Here is a 15,592-nt window from a genome sequence, read left to right on the forward strand (position 1 = left end):
TATAAACAGAAAAGAAAGCTTGAAGGGCAGCAGTCGACACCCTACTCAGGGCTGGCGCTGTAGGCCAAGGTCTCACTGAAAGGGCCACACTGAGCAGCCTCAGAGCACTGCTGGGCGCTGTCTCCATCTGCTTACCAAATTAACACAGCTCCAGTGTTTGAAATACTGAGCAGTCTTCTTTCAGGAGAACTGTACACTTTGAACAACTGACAAAAGCTAGTCCACTTTTCTGTCGTTTGCTAACAGCTTAAGTTTTCATTTCCACATGATTCTTCCTTCACAATTGGAATCATAAAGCCTCTTAGGTAACAGTAGTGCTTTTTCTTAAACAGGCACAGTCAACTGCTGGACCTGTGGCTTCCCTAACAGCGGGCCAGTCCTGAGCCCAGCAGCCAGTGAGAGGTAGCGACGGTGGCCTGCCCGTTTCCCTCAGGGCTGCCAGCAACAACCAGATGCCAATGAACAAGGTCCCCAATGGCAGGGTGAGAGCTGGTGGCCACTGCCAACCACAGACAGAGCTACCACAGCCACTCTACTAGGTCCGAAGAACTAGAACACAATACATCACTGAAGTCTGAGGCTGAATTGAGCATGATTTCATCTGATTGAGCCCTCATTTCGATGTCATATGCAGAATTATAAACAATTTTGCAGTTACAGAACTGCAGGCCAAGACAGGAATCACTCATTGCCGCAGTTTCGATCCCCAAACGTTGATTCTGGCTGGTGCTGGGTCAGAGAGTTCATGTTGCCAGTCGCGGAACCAGGCAGAGACACTTGCACCATGCAGCACGGCACCTGGATGAAGAGGATTACTCTGCTTCCACCCAGCTCAGGCTGAGGTAGAGGCCTGCTCACAGAGCATTCCTACCTCATCTGCTAGAAAACTGTTTTTCTACCAGAAGGCAAACAGTAGCAGCAAGCTCTCTCAGTTCCTCAGCACTGTGGAAACCACCTTTGGACTACTCTGGGCCTCACTCACCCAGGCTAGAGTGCACTCTTCACTGAGCATTTTTTTTTTTTGGACAATGATCAAATTAATGTTGAGCACTGGAAAAATCATCTTAGCCAGATGAACTCTTCAGAGCTGACTCAAGAGTGCCCTGCTGGCTGGCCTTTCGGTTGATAAAATATCAACTGAAGAATGACCCAAAAAACCCAAAGCAAATTAACAGCTAGAAGTAAATCAGGGAGTGAGAGAGGGCAGAATGGTTCCCTCACCTGTGAGACAGCCAGAGGTGACTAGAATTACCTGGCAGGTGTGGATGAGCCGCTCAGGCTCTGAGGGCACCAGGCAAGGCTGGGGGAACAGCAGAGTGGGCACCAGGCTAGGCCAGAGGATGGGGGGCAAAATGAGCACCAGTGCCATCCATTCTCCCCAGCGAGGGTGGAGTGGGCAGCAATGTAGTCCACACTCACCCACGAGGCCCGTGAGGAAGGGCGGGGAATCCACCTGCCTAGGATGCAGGTCTGAGGAGGGATCCCACAGGGTCCTCCTGTGCCTCCCTGCAAAGCATCTGCACCCCGAAAACACAGCCTCAAAGGCACCGTAGGGCCTGGGGTCCTGTTCCCACAAGAAGTGAACGGCACTCTCTAGACAGGCTACTGCTTTCTAAAAGGACTTGTTGAAAGCGAATTGTTGCTACTGTGTTCATGTTTCTCCACTTAGAAATGAAGGAGTAAAATGTGCTTAAGGACAGAACTCACGGAATAAAGAATCAGAAACAGTGGCCGGGATGCCTGCCACGTTTCCCTCCAGAGTGGAGGGCTCTGCATCAAGGACTCAGTGACACATTCAAACACGCAAAAGACACATCTTGAAAACCAAGGTTGAAGTGGTTCATTTATTCGTGAAAAGTCTACATGTGTTGACTGCATTCTAAAATGAGGCTAAATGGTCAGGAAAGGTGCCATTAGCTCTGAGTGATTAAAACCATCATAAGCAGATGCCAATAATCATGCAAACCGATAATGAAAGAGCTTAGAAACAACACTTTTATTTTTTAAAAACTTCAACATTGAGGAACCCTTCGCTGAAGCCCATGACTTTCCTATTTTAAAAAGTACAGTAGGAGCAGCACAGGACGACTGTCTTCACACAGGGAAGCTGTGTGTTTACATAAGTCAGACACCCAAAATCAAAACCACATTCTCCCATTAACTTGTGAAGATAACAAATTTGCTTTGGTAGATTCTTTCAAGAAAAGAACATTTTTCTCCCAAAGCACACAAATAAATATTTATATTAAAAACCATAATTATTTTAATCAGGCACAGAAGAAAAAATCATTTTTACATTAGTCTTGTAGATAAGAAAAATATGATTTACAGTGCATATTCCAATCCCAATCTGGGTTTATCCTCAGATTTTGAGAAACCTCATAAAGAACTATTTTGCCAACTATGCGTCACAATTCTATGATCGATGTGAGTTGCAGGCACTTAGCATTCCAATAGAGGCACAGCAACCGCAGCCATCACAGCCACAGAGCTCCCCACAATGTGGGGCAGTGGCCCCCATCTCCCCATACACGTGGTCTCCAGACTTCCAAACACAGTGTTTACATTCCTGCGCAGCAAGACCATATTAGCCAGAAACAACCCTAGGCTGACTTCTGCTTCAAAGTATTGCAGAAGCCATGACATGGGCAATGTTTGTACTGTCCCCGCAAGCAATTCTCTAGGGAGAAGGAGAGTTACAACTATTTACCTGAGGAAACTTAGAATTTGTCAATATAGCTGTTATACTAAAAATTATAAACTTTTCTCTGTATTATGGAACAAAGCAAACCTCCATAACGTCAGAATTTCAACGTTCTAATACAAACTGGAATTTTTGTTTGAACACAACTTGAAGCATGTCCCCCTTTCAAGACTTGATAAGTAAACTTGTTCTATTGAAAAAAAAAAAAATAGATTGACAGATGGCTAGACAGATGTAGACTGATAGATGACTGATAGACATTGAGAACAGATACAGATGAGTGATAGGTATAAGTGACTGATACAGATTATTGCTTTAGCTAGATGGATGGATGGATGGATTAGGTTAGGGTTGGATTGGTACAAAATTGCTGTTGTTGCCATAATAGATGACAGATCAAGAAAACCTGTTCTACGTTAAAACACATGCAGACAGTGGTAACACTGCAGTGTGTTCTGCCATCAGGCACACTCAATTACTCCACAGGAACAAACTCAAGGAACATCCATATGCATGGAACAGCACAGAAGTGCATGCCGAGCAACTCAAGAAAGGATTTTTGTCTTGTTTTTATGTGAGGGAAATGCACAGTGTAACTGGAGGTTTGATTTTGCTTTTAAACAAAAAAGGAAAACATACCTTTTCTTTCAAACCACTTTTACTTGAGATGTCTGCAACACCCACTGATATGACCCGACCTGCCAGGGTCACATAACTGGCACCTGATACTGTGCAGGATCACACCGTCAAGGACAGTAAGCAGACAGAAAAAGAGCACGAGAGATGCTTTCAAATTGGTCATCAGTTATTCTTGTGGTGGAAACACAGCTTCTTACAGATCTAACACCAGTCATAACAGGCATCTCGCTTTGAGAAAACAAACATGTAAGCCTAATAAAAAAGAGGCACTTCAGTATTTTATGCACAGTCTTAACTCTGTATAATGAGCAAGAAACTGTTTCCTAAACAAAATTATCAAGTGACTAAAATTTGTCCATACTTCTTGAATCTGTGAACAAAAAATAGAGTAAATTTTTTTTTTTTTTTTTTTTGAGACGGAGTTTCACTCTTGTTACCCAGGCTGGAGTGCAATGGCGTGATCTCGGCTCACCGCAACCTCCACCTCCTGGGTTCAGGCAATTCTCCTGCCTCAGCCTCCTGAGTAGCTGGGATTACAGGCGTGTGCCACCATGCCCAGCTAATTTTTTGTGTATTTTTAGTAGAGACAGGGTTTCACCATGTTGACCAGGATAGTCTCGATCTCTTGAACTCATGATCCACCTGTGTCGGCCTCCCAAAGTGCTGGGATTACAGGCGTGAGCCACCGCACCTGGCGGAGAGCAAATTTTTTAAGAAAATAAAGGGACTAATTGATAAGTTCAAAAGAGGTAAAAATTAAATCCCAAAAAAGAACCACTGTTATCATCCAATGCACACAAGAGGCTACTCCTTCCTCAGCAAAAGACGAGCATGCATTTGAAGATACTGACATTTTCCACCCAAATATAACCTTTGCTTTCCAGTATTTGTTTACAGATCTTTTAATTTAATAAAAACAAAGTTTAATTTGCCAAGTTAAACAAAATTAACACACCTGAGGAAGATTCACCTTACCTCCTGACTGTAATTTTCTGGCAAAAGAGAACTGCATGACTGCTACATTCGCATGTGTCACAGATGGTACATATGTGCTACATGCAAGAAAAATGTCTTGTATGTACACAAGTTCTGAAACGGAACTACAGCAGAGAGCAGCGTGAAATTCCTTTTGTGGCAAACTGCAAATCATTACTGTTGTATTATGGGACAGCGTCAAAAATTCACATCTCCAGTTTCTGCAAAACACGGACTGAGTGGGTGAATATTTCTGCAATAAGGAATCAAATGTACAATCCCTGCACGTGTTCACCAAGGAGTCACAGTGTGTGTGAGTTCAATGAACTATGAAGCAGAGGTCCGAATATGAAATACGGGCAAAAAGGAGACTCTCTCTCTAACACAGAAAAGACTCAACAACTCAATGGTGTACTAATAAAAGGCCACCCTCGCCCCACAGCCCCTCATTCTGCCTCTTCTGGGCTGTCCGTCAGGTGACCTTTACTCTGCCGCCGGATGCTCACCAACCTCCCCGCCGAGCGCAGGCTCCACCTGGAGCTGTTTGCAGAGCTGGCCAGGCTGGTGTACTTGGTCGAGCCCTTGGCGTCATCCTCCCAGCCTGGCCAGGATGGGTGGCCACCCACGGTGTCCTCAGGGTCAGCTGATATGTCTTCAAGAGCAAGTTTTGGAGGCTCCCAACCTTCAATCTCATCTGGTTTTTTAGGCTGTATATTCTGTTTTAAACCCAAATTGTCCCAAAATCCAGATTTCTTCTCTGCCTTCAACTCTTCTTTTAATCGCAAGTTAGTTCTATAGGAGATGAAAGGGTCAGGTGTTGGTGACTCAGTAGTCTTAGGACTCCAGCTGTATCCCTTTTACAAACATACAATTCTTTAAAATTTTTTAAAAATGCTTAGAAAATGAATACAAGTCTATATGAAAAGTTTCAAATATTAAAATTAATATGGAAAAATTAGTCACTACATGTTGTTAATGAAGTGTGTGAAAGCCATATTTTAGGGTACCGCTTAGCAATACATATGCAAAGAACTAGTTCTGACAAGACAGAAGTACTGTCACACACGAGAGATCCTCAAGGTAATAGGAAGGTAGTGCTCAAGAGTATAAGCAAATCAGATCTATGAGGATGGAGGGTCTAGATTAAGAAACAAGGAGGGAAATCTATTCAATTTAACAAATCGGTTTCAATAGGATTATTAATATACCAAGCTATTGCCAAGCATTTAGTAGGTAATTTACTCAACAAAAATAAGAATTCAGAACACCATCTACTATAAAAAGGAAAAGGTGGTGAGCGATAGCTACAGAAGGAAGATCCTCCAGGGCTCTTCACCCTGACTGTCCGTGAGCATCACCTGGGAACTTTTTACCACCACCAGTGTCCAGGCCCTCTCCTTCAAGGTCACCTGACCACCAGGGAACCAGTTTACCCCGTCCTCTTCATTCTTCTACAGATGACGGATGAAGGTGAAGTCACTGCTCCACCAAAGCACGAAGGGCCACGTGTCTGCCCTCAGTGCACCACAGTGCAGAGAAGCAGACCAGGGGGCCCACAATCCTCAAACAAAAGCGAACTGTGTACTTGTAGACTCACCAGGATTCATTTTCTAACCAAACAGCTTTCCACAACACAGAGTAAGCAAGCCATTGGTAATGTCACTGGGCAGTCACTGAACGCATATTTTCAACTTTACACTTTTTAAAATTCTGAAACATTGATAATCAAGTAGCAAGGTCAATTTAAATTTACACAATTGTCTAAAACCTTTTGCAGTTTACCAGTCAATCCTTTGCATTTTTTAAGTGTTGGTTTTTTCTTTCCCTGAAACTACTAAAAATCTTAACTTGTGGCTATAGTCTGCTTTAAGGTTAATAAGTTCAATCTATAATTCTAAGTTCTTTTCCACTTTTCTATAACCTTTCAAAATGCCAAGAGATCCTCATAACCTTTTATCCAAAGTAGTTTTTTTTTTTCTCCATCGAACAACACAACTCGTTTCTGTTTATTCACATGGGGATGTTAACCGTGAAGCACACATCATGAAACCCCATGACCGTCTGCCACTCAACAGGAACAGAAAGAGGGAGGGGTGAGGGAAACAGACTCGTCAAGCCCCACAGCACATCCAGTTACACTGTGTTTATGCCATCAAACCTTCATTTCCACCTCCTCAGTGACTTCCTCCGTCTCCTGAAATGGGCATTTTCAGTTATGACTTACCCTTTGGACTTGGGAGATTTACATCTTTCCAGGAGCTGCTGCTCGTCATCTTTATTAAACAGTGAAGTTACTTCTTTCCACCCTCGGAAACTTGCTCCCTGAACCTAATAAAAGGTTAAGAAAAATGTCAAATCTGATGCCATCCATCAGTAGAACTGTTTTCTATTCCAATAACCATGGAGTTGAAATTTAGAAAAAAGAATTGGCAGAGTTTACATTTTAGCTTTCTATACCTGTGTGCACACAGTTTTCTCCCATTAGCTGCTGGTCACCTCACCTGCTTTGGTATTATGGTCATAACAGCTTATCAGTGATGCTGAGTAATTGATATTTAGTAATCGACTAGTCAGTAATCATATTTTGCCTAAAATAGTATATGAAAATGATCCTTAGAATCAGACGAGGCTTCCCTTACAAGTAAAAATTAGGTCTCCTTAAAACTTGGGAGGTTGGGTTGGGCATGGTGGCTCATACCTGTAATCCCAGCACTTTAGGAGGCCACAGCAGGAGGATTCCTTAAGCCCAGAATTTAAGACCAGCCCTGGTAACTGACCCCAGTCTCTACAAAAAAATACAAAAACTTAGCCATTTTGGTGGTGTAAACCTGTAGTCCCAGACACTTAGGAAGCTGAGGTGGAGGATCACTTGAGCCCCGGGAGGTCAAGCCTACAAAGAACTGTGATCTCACCCCTGCAGTCCAGCCTGGTGGAGCAAGACCCCACCTCAAAAAAACAACAGCAACAACAACAACAACAAGCAGCATGTAGGATACTGACTTTCGAGAAGGTTGTTATCAGAAGTCCCCTACAAGGGGGGCTTTTCCAAGGTCCCCTGGCACAACTCTACCACTACCTTTAAGCGTCAGCATCTCCATGGAGGCAGTGATCCTTGCCCTAACCTCTACAAGTGTAGATTTCTGAGAAGAAATACTTTTGTTGACTGTAAATAAACGATTTTGTACAATTTTTTTCATTTCTGAAATCAAGATATAATTAATAGCACCAGGGATGCAATGAAATCTATTACTAAGAAGAAAGAATGGAGAAAAACATCTCCTGAAAATCTGGCTAGTGTTGTGGGCCCTTCACGTTCACTGTAACATTCCCCAGGGTTCATCACCACATTGCTAGGTCTGGGAAGGGTCTCTCATGGGATGGAGTTAGCATTAGAATCCTTTGAATTGTTAAAAATAAAGCAATCCTGAAAGCTGAACTGAGGTTTTGGGAGGACACTGATATGAAACAAGGACAATGAATACAATTCAGCCAAGCACCGAGGTAACCCAGTGACTGCTGGGTGCAATGCCTGGGGTCTCCAGGGCACATCACAGCCTCAGGAAGGGGTGAGGTGCCACATATCCCAGAAAACTAACCAGGGACCAAGGAGTCCTGCTTTCACTTCCCATAGGCCAGACTCTCTCCTCCCGTCTTGGCAGAGGTCCATACCTACGGACCAGGAGACAGGCCCTCCAACAGCTGTGACTGGAGAGGTGTGAGTGTTTAGGAAGTAGGTACTAGGATGGGAGCAAAGAAATCATCACAGCAAAAAACACTGGGTACCAGGTAACAGCTTTCCACATCACATGCTACACAAAAGCCTACCGCACAGCCCCATGCCATGCTGACAGCTTTGGCGCACCTGTATGCACATCAGGTAAAGGATTATGTTTGATGCTCAGGGCCATGACATGACCAGGCATGTGGCAGGATCCTATCAAGAGGTCTCAATGGAGAACACAGTTCTATAGGCTGACCCATCTGGACTCTGGAGGAAGGACCATGTGCAGTCACTAAGTACCCAGCACCGTGCGACGCAATCCCCACCCACCACGTCCCTCACTCTGAGCAACATTCCATGGGACAGACACAGTGAACCTTCATGACCTTGGGGAACTTGGCTCATGCAAATGGCCAGGAAGCAAAGCGGGGCTTGAGCTAATGTCTATGTTCACCATTTCCAGGCCTGCCCTGTCCCAACACCATTAGGCACAAGCCTGTGCCTCACCTGTCCATGGACTCCCCACCTCTTGTCTTCATCTGTCATCACCACCCCAAAATGCTATTTGCTCCACACACATCACCTGCATGTCCTAAAAGTGTGATATGGTGTGGCTCTTTGTCCCCCACAAGTCTCATGTCAAATTGTAATCCATGTGTCAGGGGAGGGACCTGATAGCAGGTGACTGGATCACGGGGGCAGATTTCCCTCCTGGTGTTCTCATGATAGTGAGTTCTCAAGAGATCTGATCCTTTCACACACTTCGTTATTTTCCTTAATTTTAATATTTGAAACTTTTAATAGAGTTGCATTCATTTTCTAAACAATATTTTTTTGCAAGGATTTTTAAAATATGTATTTCTTGAAAATATTTTGAAAGTAATTAAGATCCCTGAGTGGAAGGGGGAAAAAAATCAATACAATGAAATTTAGGAACAGAAATGCAAGAGCAGCTGCTGCATCCGGCCCCTTCCACCAGAGGGGCGCAGCCAGGAGATGCTCGTTTTATGATCCCATAAACAATTTTTTTTTTATTTTAAAGAATTTTATGTTCATAAAATGGATACAGCTTGAGGCCCTAAGACCACTGGGTCACCAATAGCTAACCCTTTCATCTCCTATAAAACTAACCTGCGATTAAAAGAAGAGTTGAAGGCAGGTAAGAAATCTGAATTTAGGCCTCAGATCTAAAGGCAAATCTGTAACACTCTAGCAAATCAAACCACTACTGGCCGGGCACGGTGGCTCACGCCTATAATCCCAGCACTTTGGGAGGCCGAGGCGGGTGGATCATGAGGTCAAGAGATCGAGACCATCCTGGTCAACAAGGTGAAACCCTGTCTCTACTAAAAATACAAAAATTAGCTGGGCACGGTGGTGCGCGCCTGTAGTCCCAGCTGCGCGGGAGGCTGAGGCAGGAGAATTGCCTGAGCCCAGGAGGGAGAGGTTGCAGTGAGCTGAGATTGCGCCATTGCACTCCAGTCTGTGTTAACAACAGCACAACTCCATCAGTCAATCAATCAATCAATAAAACCACTACCCAAAGAAGCGTCTTAAAATGTAATCTTCAGAAGCCCCAACGCACGCCACACACAGTCTCCGGAGAGTCAGTGCACATGGCTTGCACACAGCTCACTTCTGAATACTAACGCCCCTGCTGCTTTCACCGGTATCTGCTAGCCCAGTGGGTCAAACTTCTCCCCACTTCTTTGCCTTCAAATCTCTCTTTTCCATTTCGTTCTTACTGTGGGGTACAGAAATGCCCTCATCCTCTAGGAAGTGCAGCAATGTGCAGAGGGTGTGCTCCCTCTCTCTTCTGATTTCACCCGCCCTTGGGATGAGGAAGTCTCAAAGCCCACCCAGAGTCTGAGCCCACAAATCTCACACTCAAGCATCTGGCCACCTGCTAGGCAGTTCCACTCAGGGCCAATCACCACCCGCACCACACTGAAGAGGCCAGGCTTCCCTTCATCTCCCATTTCTGCACAGATTTTTTTCAGGAATTCCACCCCTTGGACACCACACTGGACTGGCAGTAGAACCCACACTTTCAGTGGTGTGTTCTCCACCAACCATATCAGTCTCCCTGTAGCACCTGGCTGGCTGCTGCACATCCCACCAGATGACCCTGGAGATGAGGCTCCATCACACCACCAGCCTCTGGGGCCACTGCTCTAACATGCACCTCCATGGAGAACACACAAGGGAATTCCTCTCCACTGCCAAGTGAGCAATCAGAAGAGGGTGAAGTCCTAGAAGGTGCACGAATAGACAGGATCGAGGTGTGAGCATGAGAAGTGCTTCAAGACTACCACTCATCTACTACACAGAAGATAATGGCCACGTGCAGCTGGGAGGAGCAGCAGGTTTCAGGAGTACTTTTGGGGTTCCTAAGCTCAGGCCACACACTAGAACTGATGCCCACCTTAGCACACACCAACACAGAATCCAGAGCCATGCACCAGAACCCACGCCCACCTCAGCACACACCAACAGAGAATCCACAGCCACACACTGGAACCCATGCCCACCTTAGCACACACCAACACAGTCCAAAGCCAGGCAGCAGAACCCACGCCCACCTCAGCAAACACCAACAGTCCAGAGCCACGCACTAGAACCCACGCCCAACTCAGCACACACTGAGTCCAGAGCCACGCACCAGAACCCACACCCACCTCTGCACAGACCAACAGAGTCCAGAGCCATGCACCAGAACCCACGCCCACCTCAGCACACACCAACACAGAATCCAGAGCCATGCACCGGAACCCACGCCCACCTCAGCACACACCAACACAGTCCAAAGCCACATAGCAGAACCCACGCCCACCTCAGCAAACACCAACAGTCCAGAGCCACGCACTAGAACCCATGCCCACCTCAGCACACACCAACCGAGTCCAGAGCCACGCACCAGAACCCACGCCCACCTCAGCACACACCCACAGAATCCAGAGCCATGCACCGGAACCCACGCCCACCTCAGCACACACCAACACAGTCCAAAGCCACATAGCAGAACCCACGCCCACCTCAGCAAACACCAACAGTCCAGAGCCACGCACTAGAACCCATGCCCACCTCAGCACACACCAACCGAGTCCAGAGCCACGCACCAGAACCCACACCCTCCTCAACACACACCAACACGGAATCCAGAGCCACGAACCAGAACCCACACCCAATTCAACACACACCAACACAGAATCCAGAGCCAGGCACCAGAACCCACACCCACCTCAACACACACCAACATGGAATCCAGAGCCACGCACCAGAACCCACACCCTCCTCAACACACACCAACACGGAATCCAGAGCCACGAACCAGAACCCACACCCAATTCAACACACACCAATGTGGAATCCAGAGCCACGCACCAGAACCCACACCCAATTCAACACACACCAACATGGAATCCAGAGCCACGCACCAGAACCCACACCCTCCTCAACACACACCAACACAGAATCCAGAGCCAGGCACCAGAACCCACACCCTCCTCAACACACACCAACACGGAATCCAGAGCCACACACCAGAACCCACACCCTCCTCAACACACACCAACATGGAATCCAGAGCCAGGCACCAGAACCCACACCCAATTCAACACACACCAACGTGGAATCCAGAGCCACGCACCAGAACCCACACCCAATTCAACACACACCAACGTGGAATCCAGAGCCACGCACCAGAACCCACACCCAATTCAACACACACCAACGTGGAATCCAGAGCCACGCACCAGAACCCACACCCTCCTCAACACACACCAACACGGAATCCAGAGCCACACACCAGAACCCACACCCTCCTCAACACACACCAACATGGAATCCAGAGCCACGCACCAGAACCCACACCCAATTCAACACACACCAACGTGGAATCCAGAGCCACGCACCAGAACCCACACCCAATTCAACACACACCAACGTGGAATCCAGAGCCACGCACCAGAACCCACACCCTCCTCAACACACACCAACATGGAATCCAGAGCCACGCACCAGAACCCACACCCTCCTCAACACACACCAACACGGAATCCAGAGCCAGGCACCAGAACCCACACCCTCCTCAACACACACCAACATGGAATCCAGAGCCACGCACCAGAACCCACACCCAATTCAACACACACCAACGTGGAATCCAGAGCCACGCACCAGAACCCACACCCAATTCAACACACACCAACGTGGAATCCAGAGCCACGCACCAGAACCCACACCCTCCTCAACACACACCAACATGGAATCCAGAGCCACGCACCAGAACCCATGCCCACCTCAACACACACCAACATAAAACTCAAAGTCACACACTGGAACCCACGCCCATGTCAGCACACAGCAACACAGAATCCTTAGCCACGCGCCAGAACCCAATCCACCGGAGCCTGCCCTGGGCTCTGACGGCAACCCTGCCACTCACTGGTTGATCAGTTCCCTCATCTGTCCGATGCCGACCATCAAACCTCCAGTTGTTTTTCCTCCTGTTAATTTCTGCGACCGTATCTTTTAAAAACAAAAGGAGGACTGGCCTCAAAAACGGCCCACTGCAGCAGCAGGTCTTGTGGCTTCCTTTCATATGCTCCAGACAGCATGTTTTGGGTAGTGTTTGCTTTTTCCTTGAGTTTTAACCTGGGAATGCAGCAATAAGTTATTTATTTCAAGAGTCCTGAAGTCAGTCAGGGGAGACAGGGGGAGGGCCTAGAGCAGTCCAGGGGCCCCTTCACCAAGTGAAGTGAGAATTGAGCCCCCTTCCCCTTAGGAGGGATGAAATAAACCTCCAGTTTGCAGAATGTTCAAAGAGACAGACTCTGGGCTCTGCTACAAACTCCGATTCGCACACAGACAGTCCAAACCTTCAAACCCCTGTGTTCAACATCTACAGTTTTGGGAATAAGAAGTCACCACCGCAGCCCTGTCTCATAAACTGGCAATTCCTGTGAGGACCATCAGGTTACAGTTCGGGTCAACAGACTTCTTTGCCAGCTATTTCAGAACAGTCAGTCTGAACATCTTGATGCCAGTTAAGTTCCAACACACCAGAAACTGGCACTCAAGACAGTCATGGAGACAAATGTATGTGTGTTCTCTACTCACTCGCATTTTTCGGAACCCAGACTTACAAATTCATTCTGAGCTCAGGAGGGGCATTAATCATTTCTCATTCTGAAAAACCTTCACCTATGTCCTTTTGAAGATACATATTTGAAAACTAAATGGCTAAGTATATATTAATAATGATTATTACTTGTATGTATGGAGAAGCGTTTGGAGAATAGGGAAAGGGGAACTTTTACTTTCCATACCGTTTTTAAAAATGTATTTTGATGAAATGAAAATCTTTCATACAAGATGACTTCATACTCCATTTACAAAAACAATATGCATAACCTTCACATAATTTTGTATGCCTGATAAAAACAAACATTAACACATTTAGAATTACTTATGTAATCTAAAACCAAAAACTATCAATACCGCCTACTTGCAAATGGATTCACAGACCTAAAAAGGATTAATTCTGTAAGTGCATTAACTGTACAAGTCTATGAATACCTCTGCCACCAAGTGCTAAAGCAGTTTTAATGACAGATTCATTATGAGTCCTGTGAAACAGGGATGCAAAGGATATTTTAAAAGGATAAATATTGTTTTTCACAGTATTGAAGATGTGTAAAATTTCTTGTCTGTTTTTACGAAACTGGAAAAAGCGATCCTGAGGAAGAAACACAATCCATGACTACTGCAAACCAAAATCCAGGCTGCAGGTGCAGGAGGGTTGCTGGAAACTTAACCCATGGCCAGAAGCCAGTGTCAGCTTCCCTCACCTTCTACCCGTTTCCCATAAAGGCCTGATGGTCTTCCCCAGCCAAAGCAGGGGGATGTGTGGCAACAGAAACCAATGATATCTGTCAGTGCTCCACTGAGGCTTTAGCTTGACAACAGTAAGAAAAGTGATTATTCTCACAGCCCAGGTTTGTGCGTTAACAGAAGGGAAATCGTCAGCTGCTATGTAACACCCTCAGATGAACATGAAAAATTCGTAAACTGCAGGGTCTAGAGGCAGCCACACAAACCCTAAAATCACACCCAAAGTCAACTTGCTGGCCTCACCCAGTGCCAACCAGGATGGGGGCCCTGAGCAGCAAGGTAGTGGGCGCTGTGTGGAAAGGTGGGCATGGACACTGCTGTGGCCTAACGACCGGGGGGTCTGGGTCTCCCCTCCCTCCTCGTCTATTCCACAGGGGCGCTCTCCACTGCCACACAGGCAGAGGGGCAGATCCACATGAATGCTGTTTTTTCAAGAAACAAATACTCCAGATTTCCCGGTTAATGCTGCAAAAAATTGAAATTATTTAAACAACAACAACAAAAACACATGTAGGACCTCTGGAAATGCTCCAAAGAGCAAACGGTAAATGAAGAAATATCTATTCAGGAAAATTCTTAAACATTTGGTACTTTTCACCCTTCCCGCTCAGGGGTAGAGAAGAATCCACTCAGGACAGCCACAGCCAACAGCACAGACTCCCTCTCACTCCAGCTCCAAGTGGGATGGTTTTCATCCCAGGAGGAGCATCTCATGTGCTGGGGACTTCAGCATCACACATGCTGTCCCCACCTGCCTGTGGCTAAGGCTAAGTCCCAGCTGAATGCTACAGAGAGGTGAGGACTCCCTTATTCCAGCCCCACTCACAGGAAGGAGGCCTTGCTGTGCATGTGCTGTGCTGAAACAGTGGAGCCCTGATCACCCTTCCTGGGCTCAAGAGGTGACGGTTCCACCCCAGGAGAAGCAAACTGAGAGGACTGCCCCCTACAGGAAATGCTCAGTTCCCAGCGCAGTACTGTCGCTCGGGAAGCAGCTTGCCTTTGTCTCCATCCCCAGCTCCAGTGCCCTGGCTGAGAGATTTCTCTGGTGAAGAAGCAGGACATAAAGCACATAGCTATGGACCAGCACTAGCCTTCAGAGCTGTTGAAGACACAATCTCTTTCCAAAGGAGCCCACCTCATTTGCAGAGTGTGGAGGAGTTTAAACATACAGGAGCTCTTACAAGCATTGGAATTTGTGATGAAGTGCAATGGGAGGTATGAGTTCATACTGCTATAGAGTATAATACCTGGGACTGGGTAATTACAAAAAAAAAGAGGTTAGGGTTACAGTTCTGCAAGCTTATCAGGAAGCATGGCTGGGAAGCCTCAGGAAACTTATCATCGCAAAGGCAAAAGGGAAGCAGGTGTGACAAGGTAAAAGCCCCATAAAACTGCACACCATACCTTGGCTTTCTGTTGAAACTGCTCTTTGTGAAGACACAGCTTACCAAAATCTGGTTCTTTCAAAAATCAGTAAAATTGATAAATCTTTAGTTAAACTGACAAAGAAAAAAGAAGACTTAAATTACAGGAATCAGAATGAAAGAGGAGACATTACTATTGACCTTACGTAAATCAGGAATATAAAGGAACATTATGAACAACTGTACATCAAAAAAAAATTGGTAACTTAGAAAAAACGGACAGATTCCTACAAA

At 46.2% G+C, this 15,592-nt stretch overlaps 1 protein-coding gene across 2 annotated transcripts in view; it reads right to left on the reverse strand.

Moving 5' to 3' along the window:
- Positions 1-1,830: 1,830 nt before the first annotated feature.
- TDRP (testis development related protein) overlaps positions 1,831-15,592 on the reverse strand; it is a 47,045-nt gene continuing 33,283 nt past the window's right edge. For both annotated transcript variants that reach the window (XM_008978991.4, XM_078347016.1), the window contains exons 2-3: positions 6,543-6,646; positions 1,831-5,110 (exon numbers count right to left, since the gene is read on the reverse strand). In XM_008978991.4, the coding sequence (XP_008977239.1) occupies positions 4,765-5,110; positions 6,543-6,646 (450 nt within the window). In that variant the 3' untranslated portion in view covers positions 1,831-4,764. The remainder of the gene's footprint in view (positions 5,111-6,542; positions 6,647-15,592) is intronic.

Source organism: Callithrix jacchus, chromosome 13, assembly GCF_049354715.1.
Source record: "Callithrix jacchus isolate 240 chromosome 13, calJac240_pri, whole genome shotgun sequence".
Lineage (NCBI taxonomy): Eukaryota > Metazoa > Chordata > Mammalia > Primates > Cebidae > Callithrix > Callithrix jacchus.